The 18,376-nt window shown below is 40.7% G+C and overlaps 2 protein-coding genes across 9 annotated transcripts in view; both read left to right on the forward strand.

The window, feature by feature from the left end:
• TNIP3 (TNFAIP3 interacting protein 3) overlaps positions 1-8,029 on the forward strand; it is a 62,711-nt gene extending 54,682 nt beyond the window's left edge. For both annotated transcript variants that reach the window (XM_080373602.1, XM_080373603.1), the window contains exon 13: positions 5,042-8,029. In XM_080373602.1, coding sequence (XP_080229728.1) covers positions 5,042-5,121 — 80 coding nt within the window. In that variant the 3' untranslated portion in view covers positions 5,122-8,029. The remainder of the gene's footprint in view (positions 1-5,041) is intronic.
• A 51-nt stretch (positions 8,030-8,080) lies between these two features.
• Positions 8,081-18,376, forward strand: part of NDNF (neuron derived neurotrophic factor) — a 43,715-nt gene continuing 33,419 nt past the window's right edge. For 5 of the 7 annotated variants that reach the window (XM_080373595.1, XM_080373594.1, XM_080373596.1 and 2 more), the window contains exons 1-2: positions 8,081-16,779; positions 17,450-18,202. The gene's annotated coding sequence lies outside the window, so the exon portion shown is untranslated. The remainder of the gene's footprint in view (positions 16,780-17,449; positions 18,203-18,376) is intronic. The other 2 variants (XM_080373598.1, XM_080373599.1) reach the window with 1 other exon arrangement.

The following is an 18,376-nucleotide window of genomic DNA, read 5'->3' on the forward strand; positions in this document are numbered from 1 at the left end:
CTGGGGGCCAAGATAGGACAGATTTTAGAAGTTCTTGGCAACAAAATACAGACTTGAGGATGTTTTTTTCACCTTAAAGGAAAAATGCTTGTTGCTTTTGCTGATCTGCTCTGATAGTTCAAGGTGCCAGGTCTGATCAGAAAACCATGTAAATGGACAGAGTTAATTAGTTGCCAAAGCGTTGGTGCAAACTATCTTGGAAACCAGGAATTGTGTGTCTTATTTGTACCTGGATTGGAAATCATGCCAAGTTCCTGGTTGTTTCAAAGTACTTGTTTCAGACCACTCAAAAGATGCATGTCAGGGAGCACAAGGAAGAAGGGACATTGTTCTGGCTGAGAACCCACCCCCCTGGATCTTCACCTCCAGAAACTGCCTTAAACCACCCCTTTTCTCTCACAAGTGATTGAGAATTATGGCACCTAAAGTCTTGTGTTTTGCTCTGTTCTCAAGTCTCCTGGCCCATCTCAGATGAAAGACACGTCATCATCCTGTGCTGTGGAGGGACCAGCAAAGTTTGCTGGTGTGCACTGCAGGACCATGTGTGCTTCACGTGTTCACTATTTCATGGTGCAAGTGCGTACCATATGGGGTGGCAGGGACTCATCACCACAAGCTGTTTTGTAACATCTAGAAGAAGAAGATGGCTACAGAGGGACTATTCAGTTTTTTACTGTTGTCCACATTTGCACAGAGGAGAGGGTAGGGTGGGAACGTAGCTCACCAAAGTGGAGGATGAGCTTCCCATAATTACATGGCAACTGTTTGGAAGGTTCTGATGTGGTTGTAGGGAAAGTAGTGCTGTGACTGCAAGAGAGGACAGGAGATTAATTTTGTAGTTCCTCCCACTTAAACTCGAAGTGATTTACTGCACCAGAGAATACAGGGAGGATGTTTATAACAGTGAATGAAACAAGTCCGGCCACCAACTGCAGCTGTGGTCTAGGGCAGTACACTTAGGGGATCTGAAGAAAGAGAGCGTTTCTTTTACCCTGCTTGATTATATGTCTTGACTTTTGGCTCCCTGAAAAAATGTTTTTTAAATCTATACTCTTTCTATTGCTATTCCTTGTCCAGAACATCCAAATACCTCCTTCTCAATGGGACAGTGAGTAGGATGCTTTGAGACTTTTACCTTCCCTTTTTTTATTCAGTCCCCATAAAGAAGACTTCTCAATGAGTCCCATCATAGTGATGTGTAGGATGCCTGCTTTAACATCTTTGGAGCTCTTATTCTTTTTATCTTTGCTGATAAAAGAAAGACTATTTTATTAGCCATCAATCACAGAGAAGTCCAGCTTCTACTGTCATTTAAAAGACACTAGCCTGGGTTTATGTATTCTATAGAGTCACCTATATTAAATCTGCATTTAAGTATTTTGAGAAAGGTTTTAAAGATAGTAACTTCAAGAACAGTTGATGAAAATATTCTTGATGTTCCAATTTCTTTATTCTATTTTGTATCAGTGCTAATTACAATGGTGGGATTAAATGAGCTAGTATGTGCAGCAACATTCCTGGGTCTCATTTCTCATTCTTCATTTCCTCATCAGGTGATAAACGGACCAATAAATCTGACTCAGACAGGGCATCATTATAGAAAAACAAAACAGCAGTGCAGCAACTTTTAGGCATGAGGCAGTTCCCTTTAGGAAGGCTATTTCGGTAGATGGATGTTTCTAGGGAAAAGCCTTAAGTTTTCCGTAACTGACAAATTTTCCTTTGATACTAGGTATTTTTTCTTAAAGAATAATTACAAAATATCACAGGTGGTAAATTTAGAGCTGAACACAAGTGAAATGAATTGGAAAACTGATATTTTTTTTATGATATACCATCAAAAAAAGCCTGTTTTAGAAATATCTGGAATCTGTGAGTGTCTACATTGCCTCAATGTCAAACACTATAATGTCAAAGGCATACTGTCACCAAGGAGGAACTGTTAACTTTTTCTTCAGTTTTGTATAGATGTACCTAGATTGTGTTTTCCTCCCTCTCTCCCCTCCTTTGTGAGGGAGGAAGTTATTTACACCTACGTGCTTTGGCATTTGACTTAGGTTCTCCACGTCCTTCTGTAACCTGCTGTAACCTCATGTTTTCTGCTTCTCCTGTAACCATATCTGTACTTTTCTTCTGAGTGGCACCACTTTTCTTAGCTGCTCTGATGTTCAAAGAAGGCTATCTTAAAGGGCTGCTGCCTTTGTGAAGCCTAGTTTGTCTTCCTATTTTCTATAAGAATCACCACTTTGCCTGTATCTACAGAAATAAGATAATCACTGAAATATTTTTAAAATCTAAAAAAAAATAATTTGCTGCAGAAATTTGATCAGTCCTGTTTGATCCTATTTTCTAAAGTTTCTGCTCCAGTCTATTTTCCCCACAGATCTATGTTTTGGTAGTTGGCAAAGGATCACTTATGCACAAGTCTGAGGAGCAATTTTGCCTCCAGCACTGAACTTTCACCGTAGTGTGATGGTTTGGATCTGGCACTTTTTGATTTGAGCCCTCTCTGATTAGCCTGGAAGTAACTTCATCATAATACAGCAAAGATGAGAGGAATAGGGGGGAAAAATGGGGGGAACCCCACCCCCCAAACTCTGAAAATTCTGCTATTTTTTCCATTAAGCCTTTCTTTCTAAAATGAGAATAAGCAAGCGATGTTCTATGGTAGCAAGGCAGTGGTAATTATCTAAATTAAATCCTTGCAAATTAGCTTTATGAAGAAAGTGAAGCTAAAGGGAGCTGCTAAGATTACAGCTATGAAGTATGGCTTTATGCAAAAACCTCATGTGTCTGTTCAGAATTTGGAGCAGTGAACACCACTTGTTACTTAATCAGGGCTACATCAGCTCCCTCTTTCCCAAGAAATTTGACAGTTAACTGAGGTTCAGCGATGTGCTAGGCAGTCCTCAGTTCTTTGACTAAAACACCTCACAGCTACCCTAGGCTTCTTGTTGCTCAAGTAATCTCTGTGTGTCTGTATTTTGCAGCTAGAGTGTCTAGGGGCCATTTAAGGGTTTCATCCTGCTGAAAAGAGCATAAGGCTTGGTTGTAGTGACCTACCTGCCTGTTTCACAGCTATCCATCTATGGACCAGTTAAGAATCTGGATGAAGAGAGGAAGGGTCTTGTAGCGCTTGTGGTATATAAGGCTGAAGTTGCTTTACAGAGGCAGACAGTTATTAACAGAGTTGCCACAGGCTGGCTTCTGCGGCTTGAGAGACCAGTCCTCAGCCTTGAGCATACCCTTGAACACAGAGTTTAGGGTGTAATGCAACAGCATGCTCGAAGATCTTATCCCTGCCTTGGTTCACGTAGGGCGTGGAAAAGTGATGGTACAAGTGTGTGTGTGTTTGTGAGTATGTGGAGGTGACCAAACACAACTAATAAGCCTGGGGTGTGTGTTTGATTACATTTACTTAACATTTTTACTTCTCTGTATGCCTGAATAGTAAAATAAGAACTGTTGGCTGTATGTAGACATTCTGATGTCCAGGAAGGGACCCTGTGGACAAGACTCGACATTTCTTTATATTTTTGGTTGAGTAATCAAGATTTAAGTTATTTTATCAATTACTTTTTTTATTTGTCCACAGTTGCCCACCATTATTGTTGAATTAGTTTGATAGTTGTCTTCAAGCAGAAGTTGATGGTCTCCCAGCTGCATAAAACCGTTCAACTTGTTTTAGAAGTATGTCTTTTGTTTTAGGGAGTTTACTTAAAAGTGAGCAAAGAACCATTCGGGCCCCTCTGGCTTTGGGACACTAGAAATGGCTTTCGTAGGCTTCATAGGTTAAAAAATGTCTGCTCAGTAAGCATGGAGATAACTTGTTGACTTGCCAGGGGTTGCATGGGACAGTGAAGAATTACTTAGCATATATTTCTCCAAAAAGGATGGGAAAAAAAGTCATGTCCTTGATGATATTTTTAGTGAGTTGATGTATTCCACAGCCTTGCACATTCGCAGTGCAACAGGTACTAAAGGCACGTCCATGGTTTGGGGTGGCTTTTGTGCCAGGCTGCACTGCAGGATGTAGTTGCCTCCATCTGTGTGTCTGCAAGGCCACAGGAAGGTAAGGGTTTAAGCTAGTTTGTCTCCTGCTCTTTTGTGCTGCAATCTCATCAAGAGTTTGGTTTTCCAGTCCACCACTGGGATCCAAACTGAATCCAGAAATATTCAACAATCTGCAAATAGGAGGATGTGGGCTGTATTCAGGTTTATTGGTCTTATTTTACTAGCATTTTCTTCCCACTTGCATCCAGAAAGTTTCATGTTGCATCTCTTGTTAAACTGCTTGAAAACTCAGATAACTCGTACCAGAGTTCAGCTTGTCTGTGCACATAAGTATTTCTTCTCCCTACTTTCCCAAACATGAAACACTCCAGCTGAAAACAGATGGGGTGAAGAGATGGATAGGAACATTTTGTGTCCAGGCATGCTTTGTAGGTGGGCTGCAATGAAGGTGAGGCTGCCAGGGGAAGATCACACAGGTAGTCCTCACAAGGCAACCACCTGTCTGCAAAGCAGGATTAGGGCAAATCATTAGGCTTCCATAAAAGCAAAGGTGTTTCCTTTGAAGGTCACACAAAAGAAAGAAGGGCAGTATGGAAAGGTAAATGGTGGGAGACAGATAGAGATTAAGGAAGAAGTCAATGAGATGTTGTCTTATTATACCAGCAGTGTGTTTCCAAGAGAACAATTCTTCCTGCCCACCTCTGGGCTGCTCCCTCCCCAAGTGCTTTGCTGTGCAGAAAGCCTGGTCCTAAACTGTGCTTAAATTCTTCCAGCTTTGCCTTGTTTGACCATCAGCACTACCTTTGGATGGGCATTAACTCCTAAGTCTCTGTGCTCTGTTAGTCAGTGTTCCTGGAACTGGTTTCTGATCTTTTTGCTCTTTGTTGGGGGTGGGGGTGGGGGGGAATGTGTGTCTTAGTTTTTGTTGTGGTTTTGGGGTTTTTTTTGTTATTTTTTTTCATTTTTAAGAAGCAAGGCAGAAGGATTTCCAGCAAATGTACTTAATGTCACTTTATTTGGCAAGCAGTGTTGACTTCCTTCCTTATCCAACTGTGCAAAATTGAAAAGACAGTTGAAAAAAAGATTGATTTTGGAGATTTTCCCTGAACCCAATTTTAATGAAAAATTCTCTGGAAAAGAGGTTTACTGCTCAAAGCCAACTCCTAGCAAGAATCCTTTTGCATGCCACAACTGCTGGTATGTATTGCCTTTTTTACTTCCAAAATCCATCTTGCTGTATTTGTGTTCTTGGCAGAAAGACTCTCGTAACATGTATTTAAGAACCCCAGTTACCCCTTCAGAACATCAGATGTAACTACTGGTTTTCTTTGACCTAAACTGTATGTTTTTATGTTAGATCCAGTTATGCCAGGCACAGGGAGAAGCCAAAATCTAGCCCCTCACCTACCTCTGAGCTCAAGGGGTAGCTTTTGAGGCTTGTGGGAGAGGTGAGAGCAGCTGGTCACCATCTTGTCTTGGCACACCTAGAGAAAGCAGAAATCAACCTGCAAAGCCCTAAGGGTTCCCAGATGAGCACATGAAGAAGCATGATGTGCCCGCTTGCTTTCATTGTACTATCATCTCTTGTGCCCTTCCACACTCTGCTGCTTTCCAGATTTTTGCCCTCAAGTTACCTACTTTTCTGCTAATGTTGTTATAATTACAGCTAATTGGAAGAAGAGGAGGGAGAAGTGTGGGGTTTTCCACTGAAAATAATGACATCTGTAGGGAGAGGGGGGGAAATGAAGAACTGAAAAATGGATTGCTGGAGGTTTTCAATGAAAACCAGACAGAAAAAGTCAATTAACTGACATCTTAATTTTCCTGGAAAAAGTCCCAGACCCTAAACATTTTTGGTACTAGCCTGTCTCCAGTGTATATATGACATTAGAAATAATCACTGCTCCCAACCAGTCAAGACAGATTTAATTAGCAACTTGCCATCTCCACTGGGAATGAAAATGTAATTTTCAGGATTTTTACTGATACGACTTGATTTCTGCTACTGCAGAAACAAGAAGGCCATTAGCACACCTTTAATTTCTAACTCCAGAACATGAGAAGCTGCCTTTTTTAGGGAGGTATTGCTTTTAAAAGTCAGCTTGAGTTAAAGATCACAGGATCTGTTGTAGGTTTTCAGAGTATCAGGCAGAAAAGTGTGAAGAGGAACAGGGTATCTAATTTAAACAGCTGCATGATTTGATAATTTTATTTCTATGAAACAATGAATCAGGATTTATCATTCAGTACCTGTTAGATTTTAAAAGGCTTCACACACACACTGGCTTTTTTTTTTTTCCCCCCACCCTTTGAGAACAAATCATAGGGAAGAATCAAGGCATTTAAGGGAGCTTGCCTTAGGGGACTGATGGTGGTATTCTGGTGACAGTTGATGTGGTGGCTGTTCTCATTAAATCATTCTCTTTCCTGGTCACTTGATGAAGCATCTATCTGCTATCTGGAAATATCCTTAGTTCCTCACTGATCATCTAAGGAGATGATGTAAAAATACATTCCATGCCTTTTGCCTGTTAAAGTAGGAGCCGGGTGCTGCCTCCCCTCATTATACTTCCTTTGCCTGTTGTATGTGTTTTAAGTGTAAAAGTACACTGTGCTGGTCTCTGAAGCCTGTCTGTACTATGAAATAACCAGAAGGTTTTCTAAACAGTTAATGCCATCCTAGGGGAGAGACACTCTTTGGGGTTTGCAGCCCACATGTTATATCATGTTTGCCTTTCTTCTCTGGCAGCCTATGCCTGCAATGCTGTGGTATCTACTGGTTTGCACCAGCTGGGCAAGAACTTTAGGAGCCAAAAGCATCTTGGCAGAAGCAGGGTGACCTCAGTGTGTCCCAGTGGGACTTGGGACTGGGAAGGAACAGAAATAATTGAAGGACATCCTCCCCACTGTATAGCTGCCTGAGATGTTTGAATAGCCAACAGGTCCCACCTTTTTTTTTTTTTTTTCCTTTCCAAATTATATTGTTATATGAATGCCAACATTAGATGTGAAGCTTGGAAGCATATTTCTTGTTAGAAAAGTTTTGTTCTACCATCTTTGTTGTTATAGGGGGCTATTTGCACAAAATGAAGTGAACACACAAATACCTATATTTATCTACCTTGCACAAAGAAGCAGTCTGCTAATTGTTGCTTTTCCTTTTTGTGAAAAAATAACATGCATTTTAGCTCTGACACTACCTGCAAGGAAAACATGTCAAATCAGTGATTCATGGTACTGCTGCTTGCTACAGATGTGGACCTTTTTAATCAAGTTTTCTTTCATACACATTTGGATACCATCAGCACTGTGGGTTTCGAAGTGAATGATGGGGTTACTGTGTAGCAGCTGCAGAGCAACTCTCCTAGGCGAGTTAAAAACCCTGCTGGAAATATTTCACTCTTAATGTTCTCTTGTAAGCAAAATACTGTGTGCACTTGTGCATGTGCTACTAGAGATGTGTTAGAACATTTTCAGAATCTCTTGAAACTTCAGGAAGGAAGTATGTGTTACACTGGCAATAGTATATTTCCTTTCTTCAGTTTTATTTTGTTTTCCTAGCTCAAGCGAGTTACTCTCAAACACATCTTTGAACCACAGACACCTACTTAGCCATAAGTACTACTACCTAATTCTTCCCTCTGTCACACGTATGTCTCTTGTGTGCACCTAATGCTAATGTGTACCTATGAGCACTGCTGCATGTCAGCTGTTCTTTTTAGAGGTCTAGAAAGATTTTACATGGGGGGTTTAGGTTATTAGACCCTACTGTTTGCTCTGTATCAACAATCAGGATTAGATAAAGTTGGGAGAGAGGCTGCTAGTGCACTGCATGATATCCCTACCCTCTTTCTCTTCTTCACACTTACTGCCATTTGCACTGGATTGATTACAGGCTTGTAATGCTGTACAGTGTTTGCTCCGTGGGTGGGGGGGTTCATATACGTTACAAAATAAAGGGAAATTAATCATAAGCGAGTTGCATTTCTCAGCGTCAAAATAATTTATATTGATTTACTTTTGCAGATGCTTCTTCGGAGAAGGGAGCCCATCACTGACAACCTATGACCTGGAGAAGTGTAGACCAAAGGCTGCAATCTAGTCTTGCAACTGCATTGTTCTGTTTTGTTCTGGTTTGGTTTGTTTGGGGTTTTTTTTTTTTTGTGTTTTTGCCCCTAGTGCCTTATCTCTTCAGTGCATGTTATTTATGCCTGGTGAAATCCCTGTGAGGACAATAGAAGAGCAGATCATACAGGCTAGTGATCCTCAGGATCCAGTAAAAATCTTTTGGGAAGCATTATTGCCCTTTGTTCTGAAGATGCTGTTTGTGCTGCCTATGAGAGTCTGTAAAAAAGCCTTATGAGAAACGATGCAGCTGTTGCTGGGGATTTGGAGACTGTCACATCTGGTTTGAATTCAAGAGCTTATAAGACCAGTAGTGTTGTGATTATTTTTTTTCATTGAGAATTATTGTCATCTTTATTTTATTCCAGGGAACAATTTGCTGATATGCCATCTAGAATTCTGTACTCTTTTTTTCTTGTTTTTTTTGATAAAAAGGAGATCTGCTTAACTTTTTTGACACATTTGTGTAATTGCAAGCAAGGTACCACCAATGCCAGGCCAGGTAGAAGGTGCCTATACCCCGCTTTTTGAGTCGAGGCCAGTTCTCCTTTTCTTCTGGCTTCAGAATTATATAGAAAATGTAATCACAGTTTTTCTGTGTGTAGTTATTTGTATCAGAAGAATTTTAGTAGAAATATTTAAGGGGGTTAACTTCTCAGTGCAAATGGCTTTATATTTCCAAATGAAATTGTTGTAATGAATCTGAACATCATTGTGTAATCTCTAACCTGAGAATAAAACCTGGCTTTTAAAATGAAATTATATTTATAACGTGAAAGTTTTTTAGAAAATTGCAGTGAATGGGTGTTCAGAAAATATTACTTGATAATCTCCTTGCAAGATTGTCTCTTCCCTTCAGGCTTTTAAGAGACCAGTTGCTGGGAGAAAGGTACCCAAAACTGCTGGAATCCCACCTGAAAGAGGGAGCAGAGATTTTCGCACTGTGAGGCTGCATGAGATGTCCTGTGTGCGTTCATCATAGCTCAGAAGTCATTAATGTGAGTTTAAGTTCCCACACTAACAGCTTTTTGAGCTGTGCAAAGACAATCATCAGTTACAAGATTGTCTGCGTGTGTTGTTCTGGCTTTTAGAACAGGTATTTCCATTTCCATCAATATACAAAGGCCTGTGCATTAAAATAATAACCTTACAGGATTAAACATGTTCAGCATTTGATTTTGGACACAATAGGGAACAGTCCATGGGAAAGGATTTTTCTGCTGTTACATTTTACAGCGATGCTGCTTTTGCCTCCACTGATCAAAGAAACAACACTCCTGACTTACAATACAGACTCTGGAAGAACGCAAGCAAAGCACCGAGTGAACCAGCCTCTGGAGAGAAATTGCCTTTTCACAAACTATTGAAAATTAGAGTTTGACTGCAACATTAGCTACAGAATAAACTCCTGAGTGTCTATTAGAGAGACGGGACTTTTTCTCTCTGCATGAATTTGGAGCTGACTTACAGACGCTATAGCGCCAGATAGTTTAACCAGCAAACAATATAACTGCACTACTCCCGATTAGTGATTTGGCTAATAAGGGTGAGATCATGGAAAATGCTAATGTGGTGCCTTCGGAAAATCCAATTATAATGTAACCTAATTCAATGCAAGCTCTCAGCAGGTGACCAGTGCTGTGGGCAGAGCATCCCGCGCTCAAAATGTCGTGAATCCTCAAAACAGACGAGCTTCTGTGTGGTTGATGTGGGAGGCAACAAACCCCCGTTTCATTAATTTCCACTGTTTTTCTCAACTAAACGCGAAGGTTTGTGCCTTCCATTTGTGGTGCTTAACTCATTATCTGACAACTTGCGCAAGCATTATCTGGCCCAGCCGGATGATTCAACATGAGCCATTCACAGTAAGAAAATAGCAATGGCAGGGCTGTCTTCTTTTTTTCTTTTCTTTTCTTTTTTTTTTTTTTCTTTGCTCTGTTTAGTCACAGGCTTTTAATGTTTGGCTGGCTTGGGCACAAGACTGTAAACTCTGACTCTCACAAATCCTAATCATGCTAAGTGTGGGGTATTCCTTGTATTACACAATAGAGAATTTGTATCTTTTAAAATGCATATAAAATGCCCATACAGTTGATTTTCCTCTTTATTTCCTTGTAATGATGTATGTTTCCCAAATGCAGGTGCTGTAATCTATTTGAATTAGCACTGTCAGCTCAAACAACCCCAAAGGATATGCTTTCTGCGGTGACCCAGATAAGTTTGAGGGGGTGAGTTATTTTAGTTAAAATCAACCATAGTACTCATAACAGGCATTTTTCCTTCCTTGAGCTTTGCCAAAACTGGGTATCAGCACTCCCAGTTCTTCCTCTGGCCTCTTAAAGAACCTTCTGGTATTTCCTAGTCTTCGTTACATATTTTATTTTCCAAACGCCTGCCAGCTTTTCCATCTGATTCTTTCTGTTTTGCTTTCTCCAATAGTTTTGTGTATTGATGGGTCGACCAATTTCACAGTAAGGGCTAATATGTTTGTGAAAGGTCTTTCCTTTTTTCCTTCCTTTTCTTGTAGGAGCTACTCAGGGTTTGGGGATATTTGAATTACTGTGCACGCTGCAAGAGGAGTAATTAATATACAAAGAGTAATTTTCTTTTCTGGACAAATACCTGAACCTGTAGCAGCAGAAATGAGCTACACCTGCAGTTTGTGCCCCCCGGTTTATCTCTCACAGTGGCTTGGGGAAACAAGACAAGCATAAAGTGATTTTCTGTCAAAACTTCTCAGCAGTTTAAGGTGATGTTTTCACTAGTCTAGCAGAAAGACTGTTGTGTCCTGCATCAATGCTGGCCATTCTGCCTGCCAGGCAAGATGTGTTAGGATGCTTGACTTGAATCCCTGTGTGACTGTGTTACAAGGACTCAGACTGCCATATGAAAAATGCTTACAAGATGATGAACTTGTAGGTATGTGATAAGGAACTGACCCATAATGAAGCTGATTGCTCAGTATGTTAAATGATGGAGGGGGGTCCAGATGTGGGTTGCAATCAGTCCTTGGAAAGCCTTGTTAGCTCAGGTGGGAGTGTGCATGTTGACACAAGTTTGTACAGACTAAATGGCGAGTTATGACATCTAAGAGACACTTAAAATTTTATTAAATAACAGATTCTAGAGAACATTCTATGTAACTTCTGGCATGGTTTTCTGTAGACTTTTCTTCTAAAATGAACCTTTTCCATTTGGTTGCAGTGTTATATACTAAATGGCATGGAGAAATATTTGTTTCATATGTCTGCTTACAATATTATTTTACATTATTTTCAACATGATATGCTGGATTCACTAAATGTTTTCATTACCATAACAGTAATTACCCCATAATAAAATAAAATAAGAGTACGTTTGAACTCATGGAGTCATTAACACAAATGAGGTACTTAAAAGCTTGGGGTCTTTGGGAAATTTTTGTCCCATCCTTTTTTCTTTCCTTTTCTTTCTTTTTTTTTTTTTTTTTTTTTTTTTTTTTTTGGGTGGAGCTAACAGATGGGATTGAAGTTTTTTGTTTTGATTCACCACTATTTTACCTCCCATATATTTTAAGCTCTGTGCCTTGTCAAAAATGTGTGTTGTTTTAAAATTATATTTTTCTTCTGAAGGCCTGAAGTGCTATTGGTGACAGTCATATCAATGCTTATTCCATTCTATTTCGATAGGTACTTATTTTTACTCTTATACATAGTGTGGCATGATATAAAGGTTTTGTTAGTGATAAGTTGTCTGTCTTTATAAATCACTAAACAGCACCCCTTCTTAGTCTCAGGCTGTCATTTGTTTTAGGGAGAAAAAATTGTTATTTTGAAATTGCTGGTAAAAGGTGGGAGCTGTTTGAATTGCTGGATACAAGAGAAAGTGGATCCATGATAATTCTGTGGGCCAAGCACATGAGATACCCAAATACACACCTATGCTATCATATGATGGGAAGGTTAGGTACCACAGCTGAGGATGATTTGGTAGATTACAAGCAAAATCCTGGATCGCATTACTTTCCTCCTTGAATACATTCACTACTGTTTTTTTTATCTTTTACTGCATAAATATTAGATTTCATGTCCAAATAATAAACTTTCATCTCTCATTTATGTCCCACATAACATTTCACTCTCAGGCCTTCCCAGCTGCTTATCTTTTCTCTTGCACAACTTTTGTGTCCTATATAAAATGATGTTGCTATTGCAGAGTTTTCAGCTTCTGCCTGTCAGAAACACTTCAGTCTTCCTTCAAAACTCTCCTGTAACCCCAATTCCCAGCTTCTCTCTGTGATTAGTTTCTAAACCTTCTTTACTTGCAGTGGCCTTTCAAATTCTGGCATAGCATACTTGTTTTTTACATAGAATATCTAGGCTTTTTGTAATATCTTTTCTTATAATAGTATCTAGGGGAAGGTCAGGGCTTTGTTTCCTAGATCTACGGGCAAGGAATGCCATTCTACAATCCCGTAAGAGGGATTAATGTGTTACCCACTGCAATCCAAAGAGTTACGTTGTTTATATATAGTCTCATGAATTACAGTAAAAGCACGTCATCAATGGAAATATTTTCTTCTGAGATGAAATAAATTATACAAATAATAGAACTAGAAATGTGAGGTGAATGCTTCAAATGAAAGACTGCACTGTACCCTTTGGCTCTGGCTCCCCACACCCAAAGACTTGCATGTCATACTCCCAACCTCCTACCAGTCATTGCTCTGTCAGCATTTCACTTTCCACGACAACACATTTTGGAAGAATTGGGATTATGAGATGCCCCAGACTTCTGATCTTCATCCCCCTCTCCTTTCCTGTAGTTGAGAATAGAATGAGAAAAACCTAGTGTTGTACGATGATACCTTTTGGTCAAGCAAGCTCAGCTGCTCCAGCTTCCCCTATTCATCCCCCTATAACAGACTGAGAACACAACCTTACCATAATGAGCTGGAAACTCTGCCTTGCCCATACCACCCTGTGCTGAGCTTAGAGAGTATTTCTAATCAGGTTGAAGTTGTCTCTCTTGTTTAAAAAAAAAAATTAAAAAATCCTCAAGTTTTAAAAATGTTTTCTGTATTTTTACTTTGTTGTGAGAATGACAGAAGGATTTCTCTGATTTTTGCAGATGCAAGTTTAAAGGTCTGCAAGACACCACAGGGTGGAAAGTATTTTTTTGATTAATAAAACACTTTCCCACCAGGAGCCAGGATGCTGGCTAATGCTGTGTTTTCACTTACGGCAGCAACAGCCTCGCTTCCACCTGCCCAGTAAACGGGGAACACCCAGGTGCTTCCTGTTTCCAGGGCTGCTTATGCAAAAGCAAACGGTCCACACTGGCTGCTGACCGTGAAACGGGCTGGTGGTGGTGAGAGCAGGGCTGAGGGCAGTGAAGGCAAGCAGGTAGGGTGTGTGATAGGCCATGGTTCCTGATACAAGCTGCTGATCGCTGTAAGAGTTAAGATCTTGCAAGACTGAGACTGTAGATTGCAACTTTGTTGGTCTAATGGGAGGTATCAGACCAAGGGGGGTCTGGGGCTCTTCGCATGGCTGAGGGAAAGGACTTGGAAAAGGGAAATCTCATGGAGCGAAAGCAGGATATGTGCTGCTAAAGTTTATATCGCATGACCTGATTAAGAGAGATGTTACAGCTTTCATGGAGGGTGCAGCTTCTTTGTTGGCGTTTTCATCATCAGATTGGTTTCTTTCATTAAATTGTTTGGGTTTGTTGAGAAGAGAGAGGGAGATGTTTTAATTTTCTTGGAGGAAGTTTTCACTTTGTGCCTTTCGGTTTTCAGGCATCCTGTATTTCAGCTCTTAGTTGTGTTAAGTCCCAAGTTAATCGATTTAAAGCAATGGCATTACCTTCTAGAGCTGGCATACACATAGGTCCTTTGCGAGTTAGTCACAAAACCAGCTCTCTCTTTGACTAAATACAGCAGTCACTTAAAACTGTTACTTAAGGCTAGGCATAAAGCACCAGCCAGAGTATTTCCCTATGCTAAAAGTGGGGAAAGAGCCGCGTTTTTCTGAGGATTGAACTAAGAGCTGATATTTTTGTAATTCCTGTTCTTTTTCCCTTTTTCTCTGCAATGTCAAATTTGCAGCCTGTCCTTTGTAGTCGTGACCCAGCATGAAATCTGTAGAAATAGTGTCTCAGAAGAAACATTCCTAGTTGTGCTAAATGGAAGGACTAGCAATGGTATTAGAAAACCACAGTCATCAACACCAAAGAGCAGGATATTCCAAATAAAATTCTTTCTACATAAATGACCTGTTTGGACACTGAAACAACTTTGGAAGGGCAGTCAACCTCTTCATATTTTTAGCTTTATTTTAGGAAGGAGCATTATGGTCATACAGGAGAAAATCCAATCGCTTTATGAGCAGGAATAATCATGTTCTCTTACATTGTCAGTAGCAAGGGAGGGATTACTTTATTCCCTGTTATAATTCCCCTGTGGTCAAGAGTTAGTGAGGGTGGGGATACCAAACAGGGACTTGGATTCTCCAGTGATGTACTTGCTCTAGAAAGGAAGGGAACTTGCTAAAATCAGTTTTGAGGGATGAATATTGTGTTACAGTTAGCTGAAACCAGGCTTGAATCTGGCTCAGTAATGCCAGCAAAATTAGTTGCTCACAGGGATTGTTCCTAATCCTTAACAGTGACAATTAAAATTCAAAGCATGTGTTTAATGTTGTTATCTCACTGTTCATGACTTCTGAAGAGACATCTGACTTCCCTGAGGATTGGGGTGTGGTTGGGTCAGGGCGCTGTAGCTGCTTTTCTATTTCTGTCTGATAAATTAATAGCTTGCAACTTTGAAACGCAGCTAAGACAAAGCTGCAAAAGCAGAAAACCTCACCGCCAAATCAAACCCACTGTGTTACAGGGTGACCTCTATGAACCACAGTTCTGCATTACAAGATACCTGTTGGGCAACTGGGAAAAAAAAAAAAAGGAAAAAAAAAAAGCAATTAATCTGAATGTGCTGTTAATTTAATAGTATTCCCATGGGGAGCCTTAGACAGTACTACTATTCACAAGCTTACCGTAACTTCCTACTGTTCCACAGATGCCTGTGACAGGCTCCACTTTTCATGCTCGTTCCTCTGGAGTCCTTTACTTTGGAGTCACAGCAAACCATCCATTTGTGGTTTTTGAGTCAAATGAGATTTGCGGGAAGTTAAATTCCCATTGAAGAGAACTTAAAAAAGTGGTGCTGTACTGCCAAGAAACTTTTCCAAATAATTGAATTCTTATTAATAGAAGTTTTCACTTTGATGAATGCAAACGTTCAAGCTGTAGCATGTTGTGAGGTTCTCTGTATCTGAAAACACAGATAAGAGATGTGGGAAAGGCAAACAAAAAACCCTCTGAGTAGTACCAGGGAGGGGGAGGATATTAATAAGTAAGGAACATCCCTCACTAGTTTCTTGTTTGTTCCGATTCATTCGGCTTATTCCACCCCATTTTGTTTAGTTTCTGTGTGTAAACATCAGTACTGTTTACAAACAGTATTTAATTTTAGAACAGCTCAATCTTATGAAGACTGTAAGCCTTTCTTCATCTAAGAAAAAAATGATACAGACGTTGCACCTCAATTTATGTATGCTATTGGGGTGTAACACCGACACGATGTTTCATGACTACTAAGCAGATACCATTCATCTTGGTCAATTGTTCTCAAAAATTTTACATTTCAGTTGCAGGCATCTAAATCTCCATTAAATTCTTCAGGCTTCTTTAAACTTCTACAGATTAGTCCCTGCAATTCTGCAGGCTTTCTGCCTCTGAAGTCCCCAGCAGACCTGCGGGGCTCTGCAGAGCCAGGCTGACTCTGGCTTTGCTGAACTGCATGGGTTTTCCTTGCTCTATAGGAAAAATGTGTGCAGATAGCTCAAGTTCAAGGACTGTACATGCTGGTGGGGATGTTCATGCACACACGAACGCATCCCAGGTTGTGCTCATGTATGTACTTGCATATTTATATTATACACATAGAAAATAAGTGTTTAGTTATGAAGGTTTGAGTGTAAGAGTTAAATATACATGCTATTTCCTCTAGGAAAGAAACCTAGCAGGATTGCTAAAACTTTTAACCTGGCCACATAACAAGAGTCAGTGTGCCACGTCCCCAGGGAGGAGTGTTGTAGTAAGAGAAAATGGAGATTTCTTTTTAACCTGGAGCTCAAGCTGCACCAGGCTTTCATTTTGTGAGTCTTTCCAGACTAAGAAGCTTTGCCTCTGTTAATGATGCATTGTGTTCCAGGCTGGCAGAGTCCACTCCCTGCCACCATGCTTGCTTTCTCAGTGCCAGCTTTCTCTTTATACACTGGTGAGGGGAAAGTGCATTTCCATTGATTTTTATTTACTCTTTTAATAAGAGTACTTTTTAGTTTACTATAACAGTTTAATTGGGCTCCAAAGCAGTCTGTCCCGCTCACAAAAGCATACTGTTGTTCCATCTGTTTTTCCTTTTGGTATGAGGGGCCTCCAGAGCTAAACCACCATCTCCTCTCTGCCCACAGGCTGTGGAAAGGCTCACGGTGCACCTCTGTGAGTGTTGCTGGAGTGGCGATGGGCAGATGGCACCTTCCTTCTCCTCAGCCTCCTTCACCCAGCGGCATGTGGGGTTTCAGCAGGAGGGAGCAGCAGGTCAGTGCCTCTTGAGCAGAGCTGCACTCGCAGCTGAGAGGAAGGCTGGAGTTTTCTGAAACAATATAATTTTAGACAAGCCTGAAAAACCACTCCTGGCAATTTAAACACCTTTCCTTTGTAGTGAGAAAGTACAGTATAAAATCTGGCTTCCTCAAAGGCTTCCCGGGCCGTTCTCTCACCTCGTAGAGCTGGTTTGCTTCGTGCAAAGCACAAGCTCTTTGTTACAGGGAGTAGATTATTTTGGGGAGTTTCCAAATGCAGGTACAACCCTGCCTTACTCTTGCATGGAGGGGAAGTGGCCCAGGCAGAACAGGTCCATCATGCTCCTGGTTTCCTACGGAGCAGTGTTTATGAAGCTGTGCTGGCTGCGTGCGTGCAGGTGCGCTTCTGCCAGGCCTTCCCAGTGACTTTTATAACAGCTATGACATGTCGTATTTGCCAGCTTCAGTCAAATTTGATAGAAAGCCAGCAGGTCTCGAGGGTGTTAGTGTCCTAGAGGTGGGCAGGTAGAAGATAGGGGAACCTCTCAGCTCAAGGAAATCTCAGTGCAAACTCTGGGCTTATTAGGCATCAGAGAATCCACACCACACCTTAGCCAAGTGAGACCTGTCCCCTAGGGGACCCCAGTTTCATGCTGTCTGTTTGATTTCCATCCCTGGTGCTGCAGGTTGCAGGGCTGGTGAGATTTTTCTGAGGAAGACAGGCCGTAACAAATAAACGTGGGATGTGTCTATTATGGACTGTGGACACTCGGAAAGGTATGACATTAGGGTGATGTTTTTCTTGTTATTATGGTCTGCATGACCTGAATCTTGTAGAGTTTGGCATGCAATCAACTTCTGCCTGAGTGGTTATACTATGGACCATCAGACATTTTTCTGATGTATGTATTGTTTCCGTAAGAGTATTCTGTTTCATACTCTTCAATTTGTATAGGAACAGCTGTCTTTCAGAAGGCTGTCTGATAAAGCCATAAAAGGCAGATAGGTGGGTCAGTGATCAATCTTTCCTTCCATTATGGTCATATAACACAAGGCAGGGTTACATAAGGTTACACTCATGTAACACGATCGGTTGGTTTTCCAGTGTTTCTGGTTGACGAGTGCTGCAGTGAAAGAAAGCTCTATCTTTATTCAGCGCTCTGAAGATGTATCACGAGGGGAGTGCACACCAAAGTAGTGTAACCTCACGTATAAATTTAAGCCTGTTGCATTCCTCTAGGGAACTGAGGGTTTATATTTTATGTTTTTGGTAGTCGTTCACTGGTGAAATTATATGTCAGCAGGACAATAAAATAAGAATATAAAATGTGAGTAATACGTGTGCGTATTCACATAGGTAGACACAAAAACCAGGACATGTTCAGAAGATGGAGTCCAACCTGTCTATTTTCATCAGTGTGATCTTTGTCTGAATAAAGGTATCAAAATAAAGTCATTGCTGTACAGACTCGTCTGTGCTCTGGAGATCATAAACTTCTTCAAACAACGGCATATGTGACTTTATGCTGGGAAGGAGCTTTATTGACTCTAGAGAGAGCAAGCACGTAAAATGCAGAGCATTTGTAATCCAGATCCAGGCCAATTTAGAGGAG

The sequence above is a fragment of the Falco punctatus genome (genome assembly GCF_963210335.1).
Source record: "Falco punctatus genome assembly, chromosome: 1".
Lineage (NCBI taxonomy): Eukaryota > Metazoa > Chordata > Aves > Falconiformes > Falconidae > Falco > Falco punctatus.